We start from the raw sequence: 24702 nt of genomic DNA on the forward strand, positions 1-24702 counted from the left end.
CCATTTAATTGCGAGTGTTTTCATCAGCTGTATAATGGTTTATTGCCTTTCAAGACTTGTTTATTGTAATTAATTGAAGAAGACTTAGAGCACCACTCCCTTGTGGGTTACAAAAGGAAAGAAGATGCAACACCATTTTTGTTTGCAATTCATTGGGTTACTTGCAGGTCCCCTTGGTCTGTCAGGTAATATACTATTATAGCTCCATGTCACACTGTCCATTTCTCTAAGTAGAAAGCAAGGACAGAAGCCTGACCCATGAAATGCAGAAGACATACAAACATCATTATCCATACTTTCTTGGGCCCAGTAACAGCTCTTTCCTGAAGAGTGTCTTTTTCTTGATTACAGCTGTCGAAGCAGCCTGTACAAGAATGGGAGAGTGGTTCTAGGAGAACATTACTTCTGACCTCAAAGCAGCAATTTCTTTGTGAGTGTGCTAGTCCTGACTCAAGTTATCCACTGCCCTGATTTCAAAGGCAGGGGTCATCTCACAGCCATGCTGCTCCAAACTAGATTTAGCCTCCACTGAGTATAGGTCCAAATGCTCAGCAGATTTAAGAGAGAGTATATTTCAAGAAGTTGCACTGATGAGGGAGGAAAAGGAAGTGGAAAGAAGACAAACTTGGTCCCATTTAATGAATACTTCCTTGACATTTGTGCAGCTCCCCCTGGGAATTTGAGCAGACACGCATGTATGCAGTATGGTCCCAATTACTGAAGCCCATGAGCTCTGTGTGTGTTCATGTTGTGTGTATGTCCATTACCCTGCTAGCTTTCACAAGTATTAAGAACCAGAAGAAAACTATGCAAAAAATTTTAGCAGACACTTGTGAATTCTGGTAGGCTTTCCACTTAGTTTTCCATTTTAAATTAGCATAGGGCAATGCACCTCAGATGCAATGCCACTAAATTCTGTAAATTTGTACCAGAGATGATGCTGATCTGCTGTGCACATTTTCCTTCCTGTAAGTCATTATCACATGCCTTTCTTTCTAAGAAAGACATTTTTATGAGAGGTGGATCGCTGGGGTGGGTTTTTTTGCATGGCTGGTTTGCCCCATGTTCCAGCTATAACAATGCAGTTTCACTGGGCACTGGGTCATATGGCTGACCTCAGCTAACAAGCTGTTCCTGTTTTTAGGCTACTGGGAATGTTTATTGGCCACTGTTTTCCTCCTTTCTAAACACATAGTTATTTCTTAAGACCCAAATAAATCATAAGGTCACAAAACACATAAAAACTGTGACATTGTCTGTGATATAGGATACAAATGAGCTAAATTCAGGCTTAGCAGCTTCAAACATCTATGGTATATTTTATCATAAGATAAATACATTTATTTGAGTTACATATACTTTTCAGTTCTAGGACAAACACAGTAAAATGGCAATAAAATTGCTCAATGGGACAAACTTTTATATACTGATGTTTCAAATTGGTACCGTTTAACTATGAGCTCCATTACAAAAACTAAGTACTGTAACTCTGAGTTTAGGAGAAATAGTGATCTGTTTGCAATAAATATTAGGCAATCACATACTTTATAAGAAAATCATAATTTTGAGGGTAATGCTGAGTTTCATAATGCAGATTTCAAGAGCAGAATCTCAGGGAGAGGTCTGCACTTGTGTTGGATTGACACACTGATGTGTGCAAAACTAAACTACACCTATAAGGAGATGTGTAAGTTATCAATAGGAGCTTTATTTGTAATGTCTCTACTGAAATCAGAAAACAAATTAATAGAAAAGGATTGGTAGCAATTACTATAGTTAAATTTGCATAGAGGTTTCCACTCTGCTTCCCTGTTCTCATCTGCTTTAGTGCATTTGAAATGAACATCTTCCAGGCTGAATTTCTCAGGCTGCTTCTCTGGCTGAGAATGAACTTTGGAAAGAACCAGCTGAAACTATTCATGTCTCTTTTTTTTATAAAGAATATAAAAATATCCATACAGAAACACACACACATACGTGCATACACGTCCCAGTTGTGAAACAGAAGACAAACCGTGGGACTTTTTCAGGCAGCTCTTCAACCACACTTACTAAGATTAGAAGTCTGGAATTTGAAAGCACCTTCCTTGAGTAAATGTTCCTTGCACTGCTCTTAGGAAATATCATTCAGATTTCACAAAGCCAGGGCTCCTTTAAAGTTGCCAATCCTAAGTATTACTCATGTGCTTAAGGGTTGTTTGTTAAAGTGGCAATGTACACAACCAAATGATTTTGTGCTGAGATAATGGCCCGCCAGGAAACATGCAGGCGTTGTAAGTGGGTTGATCTCTGAACTACGAATGTTTCTTATTCAGCTTTGTGTGCCTCCTGTGCCAGAGAGCACTCCTAGATGTTATGGCCAGGCACTTTGCCTTTCCAAGTTTGTATTATAAGAAAGAAATAAGGAGATGGTTTTCATCTAGCTGTTAGAAAAATCTGCCAAAGGTCTTCTCAGTATTATGAGAATATTTACCTAATAATGTCACATATCTCACACACTTTAGGACTCTGTTTTCAATACAGAAAAGACTTGAAAGTTTGGATCTCCATTATGTAGTTCAATCTCTTTTTTTCTTGGTGATAGCTAAAGAGAGTCTGCTCCCCCTTTCCTCAGTAAAAATGCATGGGAAAAGCTCTAATACATGCACATGATGAAACACTGACAAGTCAAAGTTTCAAAAGCAAAGCTGGACATTTTCCAGTAACTCTGCTTGTTTGCACATATGCCTAATCGTGTGGCTATATACAAGTTTTAGATACAGTCTCAGCAAAAAATCAATCAACTCATTTACATGTGTCACACTTTGAGGCAAGGGAGACCCATAGCAGTCATTTGTATCACTACAGATTAAGTATGTGAAGACACTAATCCCACAGTGAATTTTTTGTTTGGCCCAAGATCTGCCCACAGGGCATGTGATGCAGAAATCACAACAAAGGGAATATCACTGGGAAATATTGAGCTCCAAGTGCCTAACACTGCATCCTTAATATTCTCTTAATATAGTTCCTAACTTTAAATAAATGAAAATGCCCATCATTTTACTGTATTTACAGAGCGTCAGAAAATGGTTGCTATGGAAAAAAAATTGCCATAACTTCTGATCTGAAGCTGATATGTATGTCTGCAATTTCCTTTCTCCTTTAGCCTCTTTTAGTTTCATTAATTATTGGTATTGGTCAGAGAGGTTATAGACAGCCCACAAGGGACAAATATCTGAGTTTCCAAAGTGTGGAACTTATTTTATGTTCTGAACCTTCACAGTTTCTGAGAAAAACTAACATCTACCTAATACTTTTAAAAGTTGAGTTCCTAAGGTTATGATTAATATACTACATAGATCCCAAAAGGATAATTACAAATTAATCAGCAGTTCAAAACTCCCAAATGGAGTGCTATAAGGTTGCCATCACTTTAAAGTATTTCTTTTCTACTTTCATGGAAAGAAAAAGAAATCACAACTGATCCTGATCTCCATTTGATACAGCTCTTTCTCTGTTCTTTGGGCATTCGAGGAAGCAAACCCGAGGCTTCTATAACTTACCAATTAGGCAGGCTTTTTAGTGAGTTCAGCAGTACATGCACACAGCACTAATTCAGCCACAAGTCATTAAACTAGTTAGGCACATGGAAACAATGATGAATATAGAGGTGTACAGTGAGTGTGTATATATGCATGAGTCTCTCTATGCAAGTTATTTAGTCTAGTTCTCCTACAGAAATGTATTTGTGATTCTGTGTGAGACTATGCAGCCCCTTCTTCCAGTCATTCTCTGGCTTACTAAAACTTCCAACTTTCAAGCCTCTGTTAAGAAGCTTTATTTGAAACCCACAGAAGCCACTAGCAATCCTTCCATTATTTCAGGAGAAGCTAGACTGGGCTCTCATGTTTAAAACACAGTATCTGGCTATCTAGGCTTTGTTCCTTGCTGTTTGCAAAATTTCTGTAAGACTGCTGGCAGTCAGTCTCTCTCTCCCGTCTCCACATATGTAAAATGAGAATGACAACTTTACCTCAGAGGAATCTTGCAAAGCTTCACTTACAAACAGATTGGCATACTTGGATGAAGTTGCTCTACTAACAAGAAGTTTTCTGATTGATGGGCATCTCTTGGGAGGTCATATAAACAAAAACAAAACCATATAGTTGAGTTTTTGGACTTTTTTTTCTTTTTTTTTTTTTTGCTTACAAGAGCCTATTCTTATGCATGATGGCTGCTTGTGTCATCTTTGTTCTCTCTCTTATCACTGAGGATATCATTACAAATCTAACCTGGCCAAATTAGTAGTTAAATACTAAACTAAGCTGAGGCATAACCCTCCCACCTGAAACATCCACATGAAAAGCTTGAGGTACAGTGAGTAATAAGAAAGTTTGGTTTTTTTTTTTTAAATGTAACTCTTTTCCAGTTTCTTAAACCCTTAGCTGTCTCAATATAGATAAAGTAACTATTAAACAACCAGTAAAAATTAGACTGCATTTCATTTTGTGAAGAACACTGGAAAGTTGGCAAGAGGTAAGATTTTGCAGTGAAATAGGGAAGTGAACAAGTTGTAAATGACTCTAATATTTTCCAGATGGCATATTTTACTTGGGAACTGAGTTTAGAGTAATTAGAGGCATGTGAATTTCCTATAAATACTAAACTTCACCAGTTTGACACTAGAAAGCTCCTTCCTCTCTGAAGTCTTTAAACTGCTAAGTGTTTCTTTTTCCCCCACTTAAAGTGGAAGTCAACCATTTGTAAATTTGTCTTATTTGACAGACAGAAACCTTTGCCATGAAAAGATAGCATTTTTGTATGCCAGAAAGTTATGAACTGAAGTTCCTCACTGAAGAGGTTTAAAATTGAATGTTTCTTCCCAGAAGAGGTTTTCATTTTTATATACTGGGATCATTATATTATAATTTATTACAGTATGTGGGAAGCAGTGAAATCAGTGGAATTTACCGTAACTTCAAGATCAAATCTTTTCATTGGTGAAATGCATTTTGCAGATAGATGTGCTGACGACCTTAGCAGATGAATTTTGCTTTTACTTCCCTTAGGATATTGCAATACTAAAATGGCAAAACCCAGTCCATAACCTCTGGTTCTTCTTCATTTTCTGCATGACAATGTTACATACATTCCAAAAGTGAATCCTGGTGTTCTCATTTTTTTGAACAGTTTTCCAGATTTTTTTTGGTATTAATAGAACAGAACTAAGAAAACACAAGGTAAAATATTCTGTCACCACTTGCACCCTCTTTAGCCATATATCAGTGTAAACTGACTTAGATCCATTGGCATAAAGGGGCTAATCTCATTTGCAGCAGCTAAAGATCTGTCTACTGTTCTCAGTGGAGCTATATAGATAAAAGTGCAGATACAATCTTGCTTATTTAGTTCAGATCTTCAGTTCTGGCAGTCCCAGGTACCCAAAAACCATGAGCCAAAAGACCAGGAACATGTGATAAGACAAAGGATAATCAGATTTTTAAATTGTTATGATTATTTTTGTTACTTCTGGGTTTCGAAATTTTATTGGTTAAGGTATGTTGCATTTCAGATTCCTTTGTTCAGCAGAGAATAAAGAGCTTAATTTTAAATGAAAGGGCAAATCTCAATGCATTCAATTACTCCAGAAACCAGTGTAATAACAAGACTGCTGCTAACATTAGTTGGAATTAAACTCTTGCAGTGGGTAACTGTAGATCTTCATTGATGTCTTTGTTACATCTTTTCTCTTTTTCACTACAGCATTGTCTTGTGCTAAAATAGACCCTCAGTAGTTCATTCTTAATGGAGACCCACAGTCAGTTAATGGCATTAGTAAATTACTGAACAGTGGCCAAATCCCAATGGCCTTATTCCCAGAAATCTCTTAGGTTGACAGGACCTTTGTATGAATAACTTCAGTGAATTTTGGCCCTGGGTGAACACCATAAAAACACAAGCTCACAAAAGACCAATGGAAACAAAGGCCCCCCAAACTGACAGTAAATAACAAATTGTTAATCAATTGCAAATTGTATATTTAAATATCCAGCACTTCAGAGAACTATGGGATTTAGATGATATGTCATCTCCCTTCGGGGGCTGCATCTGCGCCGTGAATCCACCATGAATCCAGTACAAGTAGAACCAATTTTTTTAAAACCTCCTGCCATGGGCACAGGCTCCCACCTTCCCTTCTCACAGAGTTTGCACTGTCTGGCTCATCCTAACTCAACTGTGTGCATGTCCATACTTGTGGCTAGCACAGGTCTTTCCCATGAGAATTCCTTTTGTGTTTTATAAATAAAGTTTGGATGTTATTAAAAACAGTGTCCCAAGATCTGGACGGTGCAGGCCTGGCCAATCAGGCCTAGGGGGAGGTTTCTGACTGACCAATCTGGGTGACCTTTGAAAACTCTATATATATGATGAAATCAAAACAATAAAGGTCTTTCCTTCTTGCCACTGAGAACTGGCTTCTTTACTCTGCTAGTGGCTCAACAGCAACACATACTGAGAGAAATGATCTGTTGGGTTTTTGAGGAAAAATGGGAGAAAGGGAGAATGGGGTAGAGAGAAGGTAGGCGGGGTGGAGAGAGAGAATGAGCGGGGTGGAAAGCAAGCAAGCAAGCAAGCAAGCAAGAAAGAAAAGAAAGACAGAAAAGAAAGAAGGAGAAAGCTGGTCAAAGACATTTCCATACCAACAGATGACTGTTGGTGAAAGATGGAGAGAAGCTTCTCCAGTGAGAATGCAGTGTATGATGGGAGCAAGCAGCTGGGTAGGAACACATCATGCAGGATCCCACAGCACTAAGCACACTGAGAAGGGGCTACAAAAAGAAAAAATCCTGCAGTTCCCGTGCCACCTGGTGATCAGGGAGCAATTATGCCCCATTTAGACTTCTTAAGGACATAGCAGTCATCCAGGATCCTCCTAGGACTGCATGCTGCTTTCACCCCATCGAGGTGTGTTATGAGGCCCATGTGTGAGGAATTATATCCCCATGGTGTAGACACTAGCACTGACAGTCCCAGCTACAGGGAAGGTTGGTGTGTCTTCCCAGGATGGGTCAGTCTCCCAATGCCCATTAGGTGTTACCTTACAAGAGGCCCTGGAGAGTGGTTAAGCTGCACAGATGAAGAGAAATGCAGCAGATGCTGAGGTTGAAGGAGAAAATCAGCCCATTCAGGGCTGAGCTAAATTTTTATTTTTAATAGCATGTACTTCTTTTTCTTGTTGCTAATAAACTGGGATTAAGTTTGGTGTCCCTCGAGTGCCTGCAGTTTTTAAGCTTTTAGCTCTGGGATACAGATTGCTTTGTGCCACAAGCACTACAGTAAATCCCACACCTCTAACCCTCAGTAACTAATGGGGCACAAAGCCACAGTGCGGAACAACTTGAAACTCTTTATTTAGATTTCTTCTTGCGATGCCTTCTGTTCGACTAAAGTGGAGACTTGTGAGGAATGAAAAAAAATCTTTATAAAATAAATTCAAAAGAAAGATGCATACTAAGAAGAAAATTCTCAGAACCAAAGATAGTCTGACCAGGGTGGATAATTCATGTCAGGGAGAAATTTAACAGCTTAGTTGGATGTGGAATCAGAGTGATAAAAGAAGGAGAGATTTGGAAAATTTTTTCATCCTAGCAGGTGAATAGCCAAATTACTCATAACAACCATACAGATCACAGTAGGCTGCAGAAAAATATGGCATACTTGAATGTAAATGATAGTTGTATATACTTCACTGATTGTTCCATAAGATTATATGGCAGATATTTAGATTTCAGCTGAGTTCTGCCTATTTCTTGGGAAGGCATTCTTTAAGGAAAAAGGTCATAAGATCTCACTGCCCTGGTAATAAGCAAATGTATAGAAGCAGCGCATAGCTTGGCAGAAAGGGTGGATTCAGCAGCAGGCAGGGCTTTCCAGCACTTGCACCCCACTTTCTGCAGTACAGTATGATATGGTGCATTTCAGGGGTCTCCAGCATATTCAGAACTGAACCCCAGTGTAAGCACTGTTACCACTTACTAGAAACTGGAACTAGAAAATTCACCAAAATTTGTATTCTGCAGCTCTTTATGTTTTTCGTTGCCCAGGGCTCATTTTATGGGTATTGCTTGGCCTTTTCCTTGAAATCATAACTTACACTTTCTAAAAAAAACCAAGTTTTTGCAATTCCTTAATGAATTTGTAGAGGAGTTCTAGATTCCTTCATCTTTCCACTGGGAATCTCTCCCAGACATGGTTTTACTAAACCATAAAATTAGGACCAACTGGTAATGTCCTGTTCAGGCACCAGCTGGGAAGAGCAGGAAGTGTGTGTGAGCTCTTGCGCTGCTCTTCATCAGTCTCCCACCCAAAAGAACTGGCCTTGCACACCACAGAGGGTGAAAACAGAAGTGGGATATCTGGAAAGACCCAGACAAGCAAAAAGGGAATACTTTTTGCCTTGTGGCAAAGCAGCTCGATGAACATATTCCCTGACTGTCCTCTCTTATGGGCAGGCATCTCCTATTTTCACACCTGAACTTGTGCTCTGGTCTTTCACCCAAAACTACACTCAGTGGTTAGTGCCATGTTTATATTTACATCTCTGTGCCATAAGCCCTAAAGGACTATAAAATTACAAGAAATATTTGCCACACCATTGACAGCAGTAACTGAGTGAAGAATTGCCAAATGGGAAATCCAAATTTGCAAACTCAGTATCCTGGGCTGGGTGCCAAGTCTGTCTGGGTGCTGCGGAGGTGACACATTCAGTCTTCTCACAGGGATGCCAATGTGCCAACTGTATCCCTGGCACAGCATCTTCTGACAAACTTATGGAAAAGAACTGCTACCAAGTCCAGAGGGACATGCAAGCTGCTTTCTGAGCTTCCTTGGCAGCAACTCCATTTCCAAGTTGTGACTGTACTTTCTCCTATTTACAAGACCAGTTGTTTGTGATATGCTGTGGTCTCTGGTAGGATTTTGAAAAGTGCAAAAATGACAGCAGGATGTTGGTTTCCAAGTATAAACTAGTAAAATCCAGAGTAATTTTATTTCTCTGAGAAAAAAAAAAAAATATAGATACTCATTTACGGCAGCCCAGCTATCATATGTTGCCACCCGTGTGGGAGAATCCAAATCCATTTGTTAGCTGCCAAATGAAAAACATGATCCTTAGAATATGAAGGTTGTAGGGCTGATCTCTAAAGCTTCTTCTTTTCAAATTGGACTTCTTACCCATTGTCTCACAGCTAAACTTCTTCTCTGTCTGTCAGTGATTTTTCAAAGTAAAAGAAAAAAAATTGAAAAATCCTCCAATTTTCCACAGGGCTGCATGACCTATAACTTGCAAAAATCCATTAGAAGACAGCCTTTTAGTAACCAAATTGTGTCATTTACAACTGCACAGCAGCCAGGAAGAGTACCATAAATTACTATTCTGTCACTATAAGGGACAATGAAAAGTGTGGGCAGGCTATTGCTATAAAGGAAGAAAACTAGGAGAGTGATAGAATTTAATTTGAATGGGGTTTTTTGCCTAATTTACTTCGTATAATAGCAAAATTGGTACTTACAGGTTAGTTATGTTTTGGCTGTATGTGGAAGACTTAGTAAGACTATATAAAATTGTTTATTTTTAAGGTGTAGCAGAATAAAAACACCAAATTCAAGCCTTTTGAATTTTTCTATGTGCTTTACATATGAGGGGAAAGAATGCAAAATTTGCTTAGCATTTTTTGTTAATGTTTTTCATACCATTTGAAAATTTGTCTACTGTTGAAGCTTGAGCAAAGAATGGTGCCTGGGAAACTGGTAAAATAATGTCATCACAGGGTAAATGGAGCAAAGACTCTCACTCAGATGCTGTGGTTTTATGTGGTTACTCTTTAACAAGCAGTTAATTATTTGCACAAAGGTTGTCTTGTTAAAAATTCTCAACATACATTTTTTCCCTAAACTCTAAAAACTAGTTGCATGTATCCCTGAGAGGAATACATGCATGGAACCTAGAGCTGGCATTTTTAAGGATATTTCTGAGAAGGGAAAATAAAAAACAAACCAGACAAAACTCCAAGAATTTGAGTTCTCTTTACAGCTCTTCTTCTAACTTTCAAATCCTGTTATAAATATATCATCAAGACATTATAGAAATAAGAGAAGTCTAATTTTAAAAACTACTGGCTACTTAAGTATCTGTAAAATTATCTCAGAAATGCATGTTTCCGCTTTGTATTTCCACCAATCTGCACTGGGACAGTGAAGCCACTGAGCTGAGCAATTGCTACTAGAAAAATCAAATACATAAGAAGAAATGCAGTTAACACAATATTTCACATATGTTAATACTTACAGTTCTATCAGTGTCAGCTTTATTTTCTATTTGATATACACCAAAGCTGGCACACAATTTTAACTGATGAGGTAATGTCATTTTTAATTTAAGGAGCCTTAAGCCGTCCACTTTAAGTAGTGATATCATCTTTGCAGCTGTCTCACAGGACTTCATGTAAACATAAGTAATGTGCCCTGGATGGTTTGGAGCAGAGTTGTTAAAAATGACATTGGTCATCATGAAGACATTTTTTTTCTTTGATCTCTTTAAAAATGCCAGACACACTTTATTGTCCTGTCATTTTTAGCTCTTCCTTGTGTATTAATATGCTTGGAACATTTCAGTGAGCATAACAGTAGAATATAAAGGTCTAAACAAATTAATGGCAACATTTTAATGTCAGTCGTAGTAAGATAATGAAAAGTAAATGAGATTGTCTGGCTAACAGCAACTTGTTAAATAGAAGGGCAGCATGGCTGAGACACAGAGACACAGGGCAGGGAAAAGCCTTTTGCTGCCATCTGAAAGAGTCACAGAACACAACCCAAGCTCCAAATGCCACCACCTTCCAGGAGAGGATTAAACTGATTCTACAGATTGAGTCTGATCCTCCTTCCTGTCTGGGGTCATTTGAAATCATCTGCTAATAAAACTTAAGAACAGACCTGTGTCTGCACCTGGAGCTTCTGCCTCTCGTGACTTTCTCGTTTGTATTCCCTGGGCTGGTTCAGCACCACCAGCCCGCTGGGCTTGCTCTCCTCAGCCTGTGAACACCAAATCTGTCAGACCAGACACTACACATTGGCATAGCTGTTGACAGGGCTGAGGAGCCCTAACATGTTGCTCACAGGCAAACTTTTACTGCCAATCATTATTTGGTTATTATATGCATTTCCTTTTACAGTCCTTAGGTTTGATGCAAATAATCACAGAGGTTTTAGCTCAGTCTGTCTAGTAACCACATGCTGTACAAATATGAATGCTGTAACGTGCACTTCTTGATTCAAATATGTAAGCAAAGGTGATTTGTATTGAAACCATTTTTGTCTGAGAAAAACCAAGTGTTGTGACTGACTTGTGGATTTTGTGATGTGCTCCAAACTATTTGTCCAGATAACAAGGAAAATAACAGATTTTTCTACCACTGATCTGCAACATGGTGGAGTTTTGAACAAAATCTAATGTTTAGGGATTTATTTATTATTCTGTGGACATATGTTTGGAGGACAGCATATGGAAATCAAAGTATTGTTCATAAAGAGCTACAGCCAAAAAGACATTTTTGAATTCATAACAGAACTTCACAGTTTGAAAAGAATGCTATGCATTATGTATTGATAACAACACTACACAGACAAAGGAACACAATTTAATAATACAGAATTGTGCTCATGAGATTTCCTTTTTTTTTTTGTTAATTGGTTACTTTAGCTGACATTGTCTGCAAGCATAATGGACACCATTCTTCCTAATAGTTCCATGTTGCCAGATGATGTCTACAGACATAATGTAGTCCATTTTAATTATTTCATTTTGCTTACATCTTTCAGCATAATGCATTTTCCAAGCAAGCTAGCATTTTTCTTGATTATCTATGTTGTGTTATGGTTTCTAAATTAATTAGGTCTCCTTCTTTCCTGGAAGTTAAAAGTTTCTTCCTTCCATTTATCTACCAGGTATGATTATGTTGAAGTGATTGATGGAGATAATGCTGAAGGACGCTTATGGGGAAAGTACTGTGGAAAAATTGCTCCCCCTCCTTTGGTGTCTTCGGGACCATATCTTTTTATTAAATTTGTTTCCGACTATGAGACACATGGAGCAGGATTTTCTATCCGTTATGAAGTTTTCAAAAGAGGTGAGAAACAATTCCTTGTTATATAGTTCATAATCTGTGATTTTTACTTGCATCAGAAAGTTCACCATAATTCTTTGGAATGGGAAAATGCATGAAAATGCTTGAAAGAGAAAATCTTATTACCCTAGTCATTCCAAGGCGGGGTGTGTATCCAGTGGGTGTAAATCATTATAAATCCAATGGGTCAGCTCTGTCTGAGGGTTGACTCCTCTGCATGAAATATGGTAGTTTTCGTCAGCTGTTTGTTTCAACCATCTTAAAACCATTAGCTTTATTGCTTTCCTTTTTTAAAAAAAAAGAATAATTACTGTATGATTTACAATGTTACTGCCTCAACAGCACTGCAACCTTCTGAGTCCCTGACTTATTTTGGTTAGTGTTTTGCTCTGTGCTCCCAAGAGATTGCTGTGGGCTCGGAAAGGACCAGAGGACACATGGGCAGCAGATGATGTTGCTGCTGCTTTCACAAATCATGTTTGGGAGGTGAAGCAGAGAAGCAGCTTGCACTGTTCACAGGCAGGACCTGCTGGATGCTCGTGCCAGGAGTTAGTGCCAGTGAGCACAATTATCTTTATGGGGCACAGAGAAAGCCCAGAGAAACAGAGAGTGCAGGATTAACCAGACATAGAGACACTCCCTCTTTTATAACACTCTTCCCGAGTCAATAGCTTGAAGGGCTGTAAGGTCATTTTTTTTGGCATGCCTTTTCCCTATAGCTGGATGGAGATTAATAATTCATGTATTCCATTCCTGGAGAATACAGGATGAAAACTCCTAATATATAAAAAGACAATATCATTTATTTTATAGGAAAAAAAAAATTGCCTTCAACATCAATGTTTAGGGTCATATTCAAAAAATAAGCTCAAAACTTCGAATTTCCAATGCACACCACTCCCAGTCAGTGCCCCATTTTCAGAACCAGTCCAAGTCCTTTTTATGCCCCTAAACCAGAGCCAGATTTTCAGCTGTGTTCAGCACACACTCTTGGTGGCAGCTGTACTGTTAATGAGGAGAAGCACAGTAGTGAAGTCTCTTTTCTATTGCTAGTGCTGCTCTGCACAGTGCTAATTGGGGCCACAGACCTCTTGTTCACCATCTTCCCTGTCTGTAAATCCACTCCTGACTCCCAGAAATTCTTTTGCTGACCTTCAGGGTCACATTTTTTGAAAGAATTCAACATCCAAATGACACCAAGCTTTCCTGAAAAAATATCTCTATTTATTTTGGTGTCCTTAGGAGGCTAGACTCTTGAAAATGTGTTCTGACGTTTCTCAGTGCTTATATATGCAGTACCATCTTTCGTAAAGAACAGAGCTGAAACACAAGAAGAATTGAAAGAATGACCTGTGAAACCATCTATTTTAGTAACTGAACACTTTCAAGAAAAAAGGTTTTTATTTATTTCCTAACAGTGTAGTGACAACTCAGAACTCTGACAGGAGCATTGTGTTTATTTCCTTGTGTGGTCATTTACATCTCTCAAAGATACACATTTACCATGCTAAGATGGCATTATGAATGTGATTTTACACACATGGAAGTCAGAAAACTCAAAATTATGACTCCCAGAGCAACTTTAACTCCAGTTCATTCCACATAAACAGTATATTAAGTCAGGAAAGTTATCACCACGCAGTGTTGGAAAATGCCATGTGTACACAAAGGATACAAGTTATCATTGCTGTGGGAACACAGCCCTATTTAACTTCTGAATAAATGCATATACGTTATTCCAGTTTGCATTTTAATATCTGTGCCAAACAAAGCTGTTCACCATTTTGCACAGGTGAAGCTCAGCTGCTCACACAAGACGAGCATGTTTGGTTTAGCATATTCACAACTTACTCATAATTTCCCAGGTATGAGAAGTATGACCCCAAGCCCAGGGTTGTGTGGTGCTGAGCTGGAGGCTGAACCTCCTTCCAGCACAAAGTTGGGGGGTGTTTTTGCCCATTACCCTTTACTTCTCATCAGGTCCATAGTCAGAGACACACTGAAGAAGTTGTATTCAGGACTAAAACATGAAACCCATTTTGCCCAACATTTAGCCCACATGAAATGTTCATCATTTTGGCTTGGGCAGACATGCTATCTTAGAGTGGATGAGTGACGTATTCACTAGAAAAGGATCTACACAGTTCACATTCCTAAATTTAGTCAACTAAATTTATGGTGTAAACTGAAAGGAAAGAAAGTGTCGACCAAGAAGGCAAATGATTTTTTGGCTCAGTGACACTCACAGATAGCAGATTAAATTATCCTCAGTGTCATCTCTTTCTCTTTCTTTGCTCTCTCTGTTGCCTCCTGTCTTTCCTTCAGCTCATTTCTCTTCCTTTGTTTCATACACATGTTCACATGTAGTTTCTCCACCTCGGAAGTTTCTGGTTTGTGGTGTCTCCACTGGAACCTTTTCTGCCAGTTTTCCATGTACATCACCCCATGGAGGTCCTTGTAGCCACAGCATTGATTTTCTTTATTTAATTCCTGCAGCTGCTTCACAGTGTCAATAAAGGGTCAAAATCTGTGGAGGGTGTTTTAGTGATACAGCTCCTCTGAAAACAGTTTCTGTTTCTTGCACCAGATTGACTTGAACATGTTTAAAATATAGCAAGCTGGCATCAAGATACCATGTGTGAGCGTAAGGAGCCTGACGACTGCGCACTCTCGGAGCCAGGATCTGGCTGTATTTAATAAAGCAGTAATGATCCTGGCTTACATTTTATATTGCATCTTTTATTGGATTCCAAGAGGAGTACAGAGCACTTTATACTATGAATGGCATAGCAAAGCTATTTTATCATGGAACAGCAGCTACTGGTGGGAGTGAGGAGCAACAACCAGAATATAACCCTCCCATACATGACAAGGAGACAAGGGAATGACAGGGAGAGAAGAGAAATATCCAACTAATGTGTAAGGGGATAATTTAATTATAGGCAAAATGTAATTTCCCAAATTGGAATGGGTCAGGTTACATGAACATCAATATCCACATCTTCCAAAATATGCCATGAAGTGTTCTGAATATTGATGTGATAGTTCAAGAATTTCCTCTCCATGTCTGTTGAAGGGCAAGAATACCTGAACTGACTAAATTCATTCAGACCTCTCTCTTGCATGCTGAATTTAGCTGGGAGGTGGCCAGATCTGTGGGGGGTAGTATGTTTGGCACATTCACAATGAAAACATTTCTATAGTGAAGCAAGAGTATTCATATATGCAACAAGCCAGACTGTTTTCCTTCAATGATCTGTGTTAAGCATTGGAAATCCTCTAAGGCTCCTAGCTACAGTCTCTAAGGATGCTGGGTATCCTCATCCAAATTAAGGCCTCACACACGTCATCCTCCAGCACATCCTTCTGCCTGTTGCAACCAAGCTGTGCTCTCTGTGTCCTTCCTCTCCTCCATGCCTGAAGACCTTCATTTGAGCCATCCTACTCGAACTCCCCAAGCCAGCTGCTATCCATCAATGCCCTAAGTCCTGTAAATCACTCTCTATTAAATTCAGAGTGTCAAAAGGCAGAGGGGGGTACCTGTTCCGACCTTGGGGGAAGATGTGTGGGCAGTGCCTGCAGCTGACTTCTGAGCACACCTGCAGGTGTGAGATCCACAGAGAGGATTCCTGAGGGACCTAAATAAAGGAGAAATGAGATCAGTCAACAAGAGACTCAAATTTGTCCCCTGTATTCACAAAGGCACATCCAGTGACCTGGCCTTTTATACCCTTACATCTTTACTGCCACTTTCCTGCTCCACCAAGAGCACTGTTTGGAGCATCCCATTGTGCCATGGTGGGAACATCAGGGAAAGCTGGTGTGTCAACATTGACATTAGGTGACTTCTAGCAACACTGCCTGTAATCACACAGTTTATCATGCCCACACTAACAGCAACATTTTACTGGTGCACCTGTGTCAACACCACTCAGAATGAGTCACTCACCCTCAGTACATGTACGAATTACCTTTCACATTTAGTTTGTCAAGGAGGCTATAGGTCACATCTGGCAGAGTTACTGAGTCAGTGCTCCAGGAATCTGAAACCACTACTCCCTCTACTGAATTCACTCACCCGCTTTTGTAAAAAAAAAAATCTATTTCACCAATAAAAGCCTGTCAGCCATAAGATTTAAAGATTTGAGCTTGAAGGGGCTATAATTATTTCTCTAGGGCTCTGTCGAGATTTCTGCAGCTTACACTTTCATTGTTCCCACATGACTTTGTATTTGTCATAATTTTTTCTAGAGCTGGTACAAGTTTTCATATTGTTCCATACAAATTGAAAATTGAAGATCAGACAGTATATGCGAATTGGGCTTTAAATGATTGACTATCAATAATAGGAACAAGCTGGCTGAATGATTAATGCAGCTATTAAAATGAGGTGTTTCATTGAAAAGCCACCTTTGCTGCTGGAGAGACAATACAACCTATTTTGTTTTCCCTCTAACTACTTTGCTTAGTAGCACAGTGTTAACCCAGCTGATTTTTCTCCTTCTCCTACAGGACCTGAATGTTCCAGAAACTTTACTTCATCAAGTGGAGTGATAAAGTCCCCTGGATTCCCTGAAAAATATCCCAATAGCCTTGAATGCACTTATATTATCTTTGCACCAAAGATGTCAGAGATTATACTGGAATTTGAAAGCTTTGAGCTGGAACCTGATTCAAATACTCCAGGGGGAGCATTCTGTCGCTATGACCGATTGGAAATCTGGGATGGATTCCCCGATGGTAAGAGAGAAATTGACTGTGATATGCATAAACATTACTATGTAGTGGCCTGCAGAAGGCATATTCCCATTTTTTAAACTGTCATGCTAGAGAGATACTTGCTTGATTTACGTTAAGTGAATTGAATTAAAAAGAAATTGAGAAAATGCTCTGTAAATTCATTCAGTAAAGCATCTCATAGTGTGAATGATTTTTTTTTAATGAAATATGTTCAGTTTTGAACAGTTGGCTTAGCAGAAACCTCTGTGTTCAGCGGTAATATGTGATGAACCTCCTACACTGAAATAAATTAAATGTGAAGCCTTATAGTGAGACCCTGGATTTTCCGAGCTAACATAGTCCAGACTTTTCCAACAAATTGCAGAAACTGGACTTGAGGTACTGACCTTCTGGCTTGTGGAGGAACTGCTTCACAGAACAGCTGTCAAAGCAGAGAATTTCTTTGCCAGAGAAAATGTGGTGTCCATGCAGTTGAAATCATAGTGGCTAAATGATTACCCAGGTCAGTAAACAGTCACTGAGTTATTCATTCAGGTGGCTTCAGTGACTGGGCACTGCAGGGTTCCTCCATTATAGTGCTCTCTCTTCCAGCAGCGTAAGCAAATCCAAAGGTTTTATCTTAATTTGTTAATTTATAATCTCTGATTAGATGGGCACATGTGTCAGGGTGGGTGTGTTGGGTACCCTTCTGGAACATCTCTGTCATCTCAGTAATTTTCCACTTAGTTTCTGACCACACTTGACCTTGAGCACATTCACTAAGTGCATAGCTAGATATGAGCTAAGCCTATAGAGTCAGAGAGGCCTCATTTCACCCTCTGCCCAACCCCATACCCCTGTTTTACACTGAGCCTGGCAAATCAAATAGCTGCAAGATTTCTCTATATTTTTCATACACAGCACTGGGTCTGCAAGATTCAAGTCTCCCCTAGGCAGGGCAGCCATGTACCAGTTCTCCATGGACCCAGAGCCAAAGGCTGCAGCTCCAGCCTAAAAGGGATTGTTCAAGCTGAATGCCCAAGCTTTAGGGTGGCCAAATGCCTTTATGAGCTGTGGAAACATCATTGTAAAGCTGATTATTTGTGATGCCTTTTTCACAGTTTCTATGTACGGCATAAGCTGATAAAGAGAAGCATCTTGAAGCTGTCTTTTTTATTCTTCATTTTTAATTTGTAGCAAAATTCAATGACTGAAGATTCATGTTGTTTGTGTTGGGCACTAATTACAACTATTTCAGTTTTCTACTCATGTGATAATCCATATTAATAGATTTTTTTGTTTGTTTTAAGAACAGCAGTGGCAATTTATACAAACTGCTAATCCTGCATTAATATTTGATATAAATGAAAGCATATAACTTTAGGAATATATTTTAATAACACATTTAAACTTGCCTGTTTCCCTAGATAAATCCCTGATATAATTTTGCTTAAAGCTTTCATTGATGCTACAGGATATATATGTATTTTAACATATATTTGAGCTTCTTTTCTGTTTATTTTATGCTTAATGGGTTTATCATGGTTCTTTTCAATCCCCTTCAATAAAGAGTGAAGAAAGACCCATAACAGTAACTAAAAGTCTATTTAGTATTTAATGCCTCAGTTAGGAAAACAATATTTTAACAGTACAATAATGATGTCTGGAACATTTAATAATAGGTTCATTTGTATATAGGCCAAATCTGTCCTGCAGAGCTTGCATTTAAACTGATATTTGAAAAGATGATTCAATAAATCAATTTATGTGTAATATAACTAAAAAGAAATAAATTATTGACAGTGCAGAGAGTTTCAAAGCAGTAATTTCCTGGTTCAAGAAAGCGGCTGAGCCATACTGAAGACCAATTATCAACAAGCATTATCAGCCTTCCACAAACTGTCTACACCCAAAATGATCCTGACATCCACTAAGGGTACTTGCAGTTTTACTTGTAAATATTCAACAGAATTTGTAGGCAGGGGAAAAAAGTTCTCTTGGATACAAACTGTTGGAGGTTGCAGCAGTTGTCGGGAAATGTTTGCTGCATCATTTCGCTGTAGGATGATCCTCAGCCAGCAGTCAGTCTCTCTTGTTTAACTTAACACTACAAAGAAAGGGAATGTGATTGCCTCTCTGTAAATGCATCACAGGATGAATCCCTGGGAGGGAAAACTATTTCAACTGAAGAGCAAAGCTGACACAGGAAACCACTGGTACAACCTGGCTATAAACTGAAGACAGAGAGTGTCTGGATACTGGAGTATACATAGAGAGAGAGTATCTGGGGAAAAAATCTAGTTTGCATCCACATGGAAATAATAGATTTCTGCACAGTGGGAAATTAGACAGTATGGTTGCCTTTGATGAAGGCAGATTCACCCAGGGTGGGTCTTTGAGCCACTTGTCCATTTCCCCTTAGTCTGTGAAAAACTATTCTACACTATTAACTGAAACAGGGACATGGTTGTGTGCACTTCTAATTTACTGGCACACTCCCTTGCACAGTTTTAGCACACACCGATTTGCACTTTCCCAAGAAATTCCTAAGCATGATTTGGAGCACAGTGAAAGCCAGGGATCATTCCCAACAGGCATGCTGGACATTGCCAGCCAGTTTCAGAGGGAAGACCCCAAAAGGGCAAGCTGTGTCACACTGTGTGTCTGATCCCAGGAGCAGTCACTGGCTGCAGGTCCAGAGGGTGTTCCCTGGCCTGCTCTGTTTAGTGATATATCCATAGGAAAGGAAGTTGCTTTGCTTTGCTGCTAAACGCCCAATTGTGTTAAAGCTGCTGTTGCACTGCACTGATATAAATGTGACAGAAGGATTCTTTAAATATATGGAAAAAACATATATCCTACACTTCACATCCCCTGCTCCACCTCAGCACAGCTGTGGTTTCCTGGGATGATGGCAGCGTTTCATAGGACAGAGAGAACAGTTTTTTGTAAAATCGTTGTGGTCTCAACCAGAGCAGAATTAGATGGACAGCCCCCCTGAGCAGGCATCTCTGGAAAGCAGGCAACAGTGTTTGAGTCAGCCAAAGTCAGTCCCTCTGTTCTCAGCAGGGATCAGCATCCCACTCTGATCTGTCTCAACATCTACTTTAGGGCACAGTTAATGGACCTCTGGAGTTTCTTGTCTCATTGACTGTACTGGGAGATATGAATCCCCAAGTCATATGTAAACTTTACTTACCTAAGTTAGAGCAGATGAAACCAAACAATAATGGAAAATGTTTTCACTTTAGAATTTGATCAGTTCAGTCACTAGAGATCAGCAGGAAATAAATTTGCTGTTTTACACAGTTGTGATTTTTTTTTTCTTTTCATCCCCCAGAAAAAGCAAAAAATAAAGAAGAGAAATGTTCTTTTAAACAAATTTTCACAATGATGTTTAAAAGGATATGTCAAAGTCAGTAAGCTTCCATTTACATTTTACTTCTACGTAATTTCCATTTCACTGATGGAAAACAATTTTCTGTTAGAGAATTTGACAGCAACTGTAACAGTCATTCAAAAAGACGTTAATCCTGAAATGCTCTGTCACAATCATGGAGTCCTCAGCCTACCTGGTTGTCCTTTTAGTGGATTGAAGCTGGCAAGTGCTGAGTATTTGCGACTTGACTGTACAAAATACGTGCTTATCTTTGAAGCATGTGAACAGTTAGATTGACTTCAAAAGGAATTCACCAAGGACACTTATGGGACTCAAGTTAAACAGTGGTGTAAGTGTTTTGCTGTCTCAAGAGAGGAATGGCAGGCATTCAGGAATGCCTCAAACCTGGCATTTTGTTTCGTGGAAAAAGCCCTGTTGGAGAATATTTGAGAACTACAGGTGCATATTGCAAATATTGTACAGAAAAGAGACTATGGTTTGGAAGAGATAGCAGGTGGATTTAGAGCAGGAGAGTGAGTAGATCTCAGAATAGAAATATATGATTTTGCATGAATAAACTAGGTTCCAAAAATGTCTTTGCCCAAGGCACAGATATACCTCAGCTAGCCTCTGCTGAGAACACTCCATTGATGACTTTGAAGAAAAATAGCCTGCTCAAAACGAGGACTAGCTTTACTGATGAATTGCACATATTCATCATGCAGCTCTCTTTGAAGCTCTATAGGCTGTCTACTCGGTCTCAAATGTAATTTAAAGAAGTTTACATATGGTTTGAGAACCACAGCCTAAGCATTGCTGCTTCAGTCAATACCACAAGAGCTTCCACTGAATTAGAGAGCAAAGCAGAATGCTTTACTGCAGTCATTAACATCAGTGCAAATGAAGGTTGCTATTAATCTAAGTGTGCTTCTCCTGTTGTGGTTGCTTTCTGCACTCTTGTGAGAAGCTATTAAGATATAAGAGCATACACAAGCTCAGTATAGTTGACTACTGAAACGTGAGGATGGAATTAATTTTACAGTTGTTTCCTCTTTAGCATCCTAAATTGTGCGCAAATATTTTGTCAATAAAAATCATACTGCTGTGAAAGTACTGTCCACAACATACCTGCATACTTATAAGGAGGAGCTTTAAAATTAAATACATAGCTAGTTAACATAACATTTCTTTTAATATTTTAGAAGTCTGAAATACATTTTTTCCTTGCTTGTGGGGTTTTCTAGGGTTTTTTAACCTTATTCTGAAAGCTGACTTTTCGACTGGATGGGAAAAAATGTATTTCAGTAAGTCTCAGAATTTCCTCATATGAATATTTTTTGTCCAGAATGGCAAACAACAGTAAAGAAGAAGCAGTAAGGATAAAGCTTCTGTTTAGTCTTGAACCACCAGCCACATTCTATATATCCTGCACTCAGATCTGTAAACCTTCAAAAATACATATTAAGAATAATTAAGGATTTATTCAAGCTATAGAATGAGATTCTGCATTTTGGGAAATGCATGTAAAGTAGGTTTCTTAGTTGTCCCCCTATCTTTTAACCAGAAAGTTACTAACTTTTCCACTGTATAATACTATGCCAGTGGAAATAGGAGCCAAGGTCTCAGAATTTGCTGCAGCATGGGCAGTCAGACGATGTGTCTGGCTCACTGAAATGTCTTTGTTCTGCAGGTAGTGTAGAAGCATCCCTGAGTGAGGACATATCCAAGTGACCCACATTGACCCTTCCTGAGGGATGCTGACATATCAATGGGATGGTCCACAGTTTGAGGCTGCAAAGAGCTTTCTGGGCCTAATGACTTTTCAGCACCTGCTGCCCTAAAATTCCCATTTGGAACTCTACACAGTCTATTATGAGATCCTATCTCATTTCTTAAGGAATTGTCAGGAAGATGGTAAAAAAAAGCAGTGGGATAGTCTACCTAAACAGGCAGCAGTATCACCCCCTGAATGACTGCTCAAATGGGTTTCCTGCACAGCATTTATTTGACATGGTGACACCCGAAATACTTGATAAGTTATTGTCATTCAGAAGTTTTTGACTTGAATGGAAAAATAAAAAAGGGCAACTTTGTGTTAGCTATTTATGGGAGAAGGAGAATCTCATCCAGTTGTGCTCAAATCAATATCATATTAGCTCAGCAGGCTAAGGTTTACACGTTGTGCAAAAAAAATTCAATACCTCTTTGTATCGTGTTCTGCACATTTTTGGCTCTTGCATCTACATAGCTAGCAAAGGGTAAAGTACTGTGATAGCTGGGCCTATCTGTTGAAGACTCAAATGCATAATCACTAAATATGTCTTAAAAATTATAAACCAGTGAGTCATGGGGCATCTTAAAGCCTATCTGTTTTAAACAAAGTTCTCTACTGTTTGTCATTTCAAAGAGGTTTCCCTACAGGAAATGGGAGGAGGGAGTCTCAGAGTACCATAACATGGTAGCCTTATCCTTATTTTCTTGCAGTTCAGAGCACCATCAGCAGCTATAATCTTGAAAGCCATTCTGGGAAAGAGTAGGATCAGAGCAGTTGGCAAACAGAAAATGCAAAAGAAAGCAAAAACAAACACAAAACCAAAAACCTGCAGCAACTGAAATGTGGGGGCATTATTTTGTGTTTTTAAAAAGCCGCTAATGGTAACAGTCTAAAACAAATTTCTCTCTCCAAAAAATAAAACTTGGAAGCTTGAATGATGCCTAGGATGAGGAAGAATTCAATTCATATCTTCTATAGGATGTTTGATTCTGTCAATGCTGCATTGAACAACCTTGGTGAAAAAATCTGAATTGGCAGGTATTTTAAATGCCATGGGATTGCCAAGGCAACTGAAGACTAACTTTGGCCAGAACATGGATAGAAAAGCACATGTTGGCAGCAAGAACTATAACATCTGAGCTCTCTCTTTCTGGCAACTCGAGGGCCTTACAGAAATGTGTAGCTTACATAATAAAGTTACTCCAAGCTGGAACTGTTTTACTTGTTGGAAAATGCCAATAAATGACTAGAAAATTATGTTAGCTGTAGATTTTCTTTGAACTGTGAATAATTAGAATATCTAAACATTTTATATTTTAGGCTGAAAGTGTAATGGACTTCCTAGAGAAGTGACAAGGTGTTAATTTAAGCCTGGAAAGCCAGTGGTGTAAGCATTAGAATGACGCCTCATGATTATTTTCATGATTGACTCCATGGGTGGGTTTTAGCATTATCTTTTCTTATTGTTTGTAAGCACAGATGTAGCACCATTCCACAGCCTAGGGACCTATCCATAGGGAATGTTCAAATGCTGGAAGGACACATATGTTGGTTGTGAATTGAGTAGCTTAATTAAGGAAAAAGATTATCTCAGAGCACAGGAAATGCTGACAAATATCAGAATTGGGTTTATACAGTATTAACATTAAGAGACATCATGTATCTGGGTGTGTGTGTGTATTCTGTGACATGGAGATATACTTAAGAAATCCTTGCTCTTTTGAAAGGATTAAGATTTCACTCTTAAATTCTTTTATAGTATTCTTTAATATTGACCATATGGGCAAAAGAAGTATGAGGGTCTGAAAGCCTAAATAAAGGGGGATGAAGAGTCATTGGTCATAGCCTCGATATGAGTCAAAAATGTTTTTCAAAGTTTCATTTGAAATTAGCAGATCATCTGCAGTACAGAGCATAAAACCTGGAAGGCACTGTTTGAGCTCCTCACAGCATCTTGAGTACTGGGCTGGCAAAATCAGACCATTCAGTTGTTCTTGTCATAAATTGGTGCTTCAATCACACTTTGGAAAATACTTGTGGTGTTTTGTGTGTGTAATTTTGTGCATCACTGCCCTTTCTGCACACTTTGAAGGACACTTTGAAATCCTGGTGCTTTACATTTTCAGAGGCTCCTGGAGTGCTATCTGGAGCATTTTAGAAGTACATTTGCTAGGCTAGGATAAACAATTTATCATTCATCACCAAGTTATTTTTGACATTGTTATTTTGAACTGTCACAGAGGTTCACCATTTCCTGCTGAGGGACTGTCTTTGGGAGGATATTGTAGTGGCACCTATTGTTGTGGCAGCAGTGGTAGTTTACTATTGTATCCTGTCTCTTTGCAGTTGGCCCACACATCGGGCGTTATTGTGGGCAAAACAACCCAGGACGTGTCCGGTCTTCAACAGGGATCCTTTCCATGGTATTTTACACTGACAGTGCCATAGCAAAGGAGGGATTCTCAGCCAACTACAGCGTGTCACAGAGCAGTGTCTCAGAAGGTCAGTATTTATCTATCCCACAGAGCTTCTTGGAAAATACTCTGTCTTCTTGCACACCAGGTGTTGCTTGAAGCTTTAAAGAAAGCTTAAATAAATAAGATGGTGGGGAAGGTTTGGTTCTGTTTTCCTTCTTTCCTATTTTTTTTTAAAGGACAGCTGCC

General features: G+C 39.0%; 1 protein-coding gene across 7 annotated transcripts in view; it reads left to right on the top strand.

Annotated features, from left to right (window-relative positions):
- Positions 1-24702, top strand: part of NRP1 (neuropilin 1) — a 113071-nt gene that overhangs the window by 34331 nt on the left and 54038 nt on the right. For all 7 annotated transcript variants that reach the window (XM_085050369.1, XM_085050372.1, XM_085050366.1 and 4 more), the window contains 3 exons: positions 11989-12170; positions 16680-16907; positions 24386-24541. In XM_085050369.1, coding sequence (XP_084906495.1) covers positions 11989-12170; positions 16680-16907; positions 24386-24541 — 566 coding nt within the window. The remainder of the gene's footprint in view (positions 1-11988; positions 12171-16679; positions 16908-24385; positions 24542-24702) is intronic.

The sequence above is a fragment of the Lichenostomus cassidix genome, chromosome 2 (assembly GCF_008360975.1).
Source record: "Lichenostomus cassidix isolate B80296 chromosome 2, HeHo_3.0, whole genome shotgun sequence".
Classification (NCBI taxonomy): Eukaryota; Metazoa; Chordata; class Aves; order Passeriformes; family Meliphagidae; genus Lichenostomus; species Lichenostomus cassidix.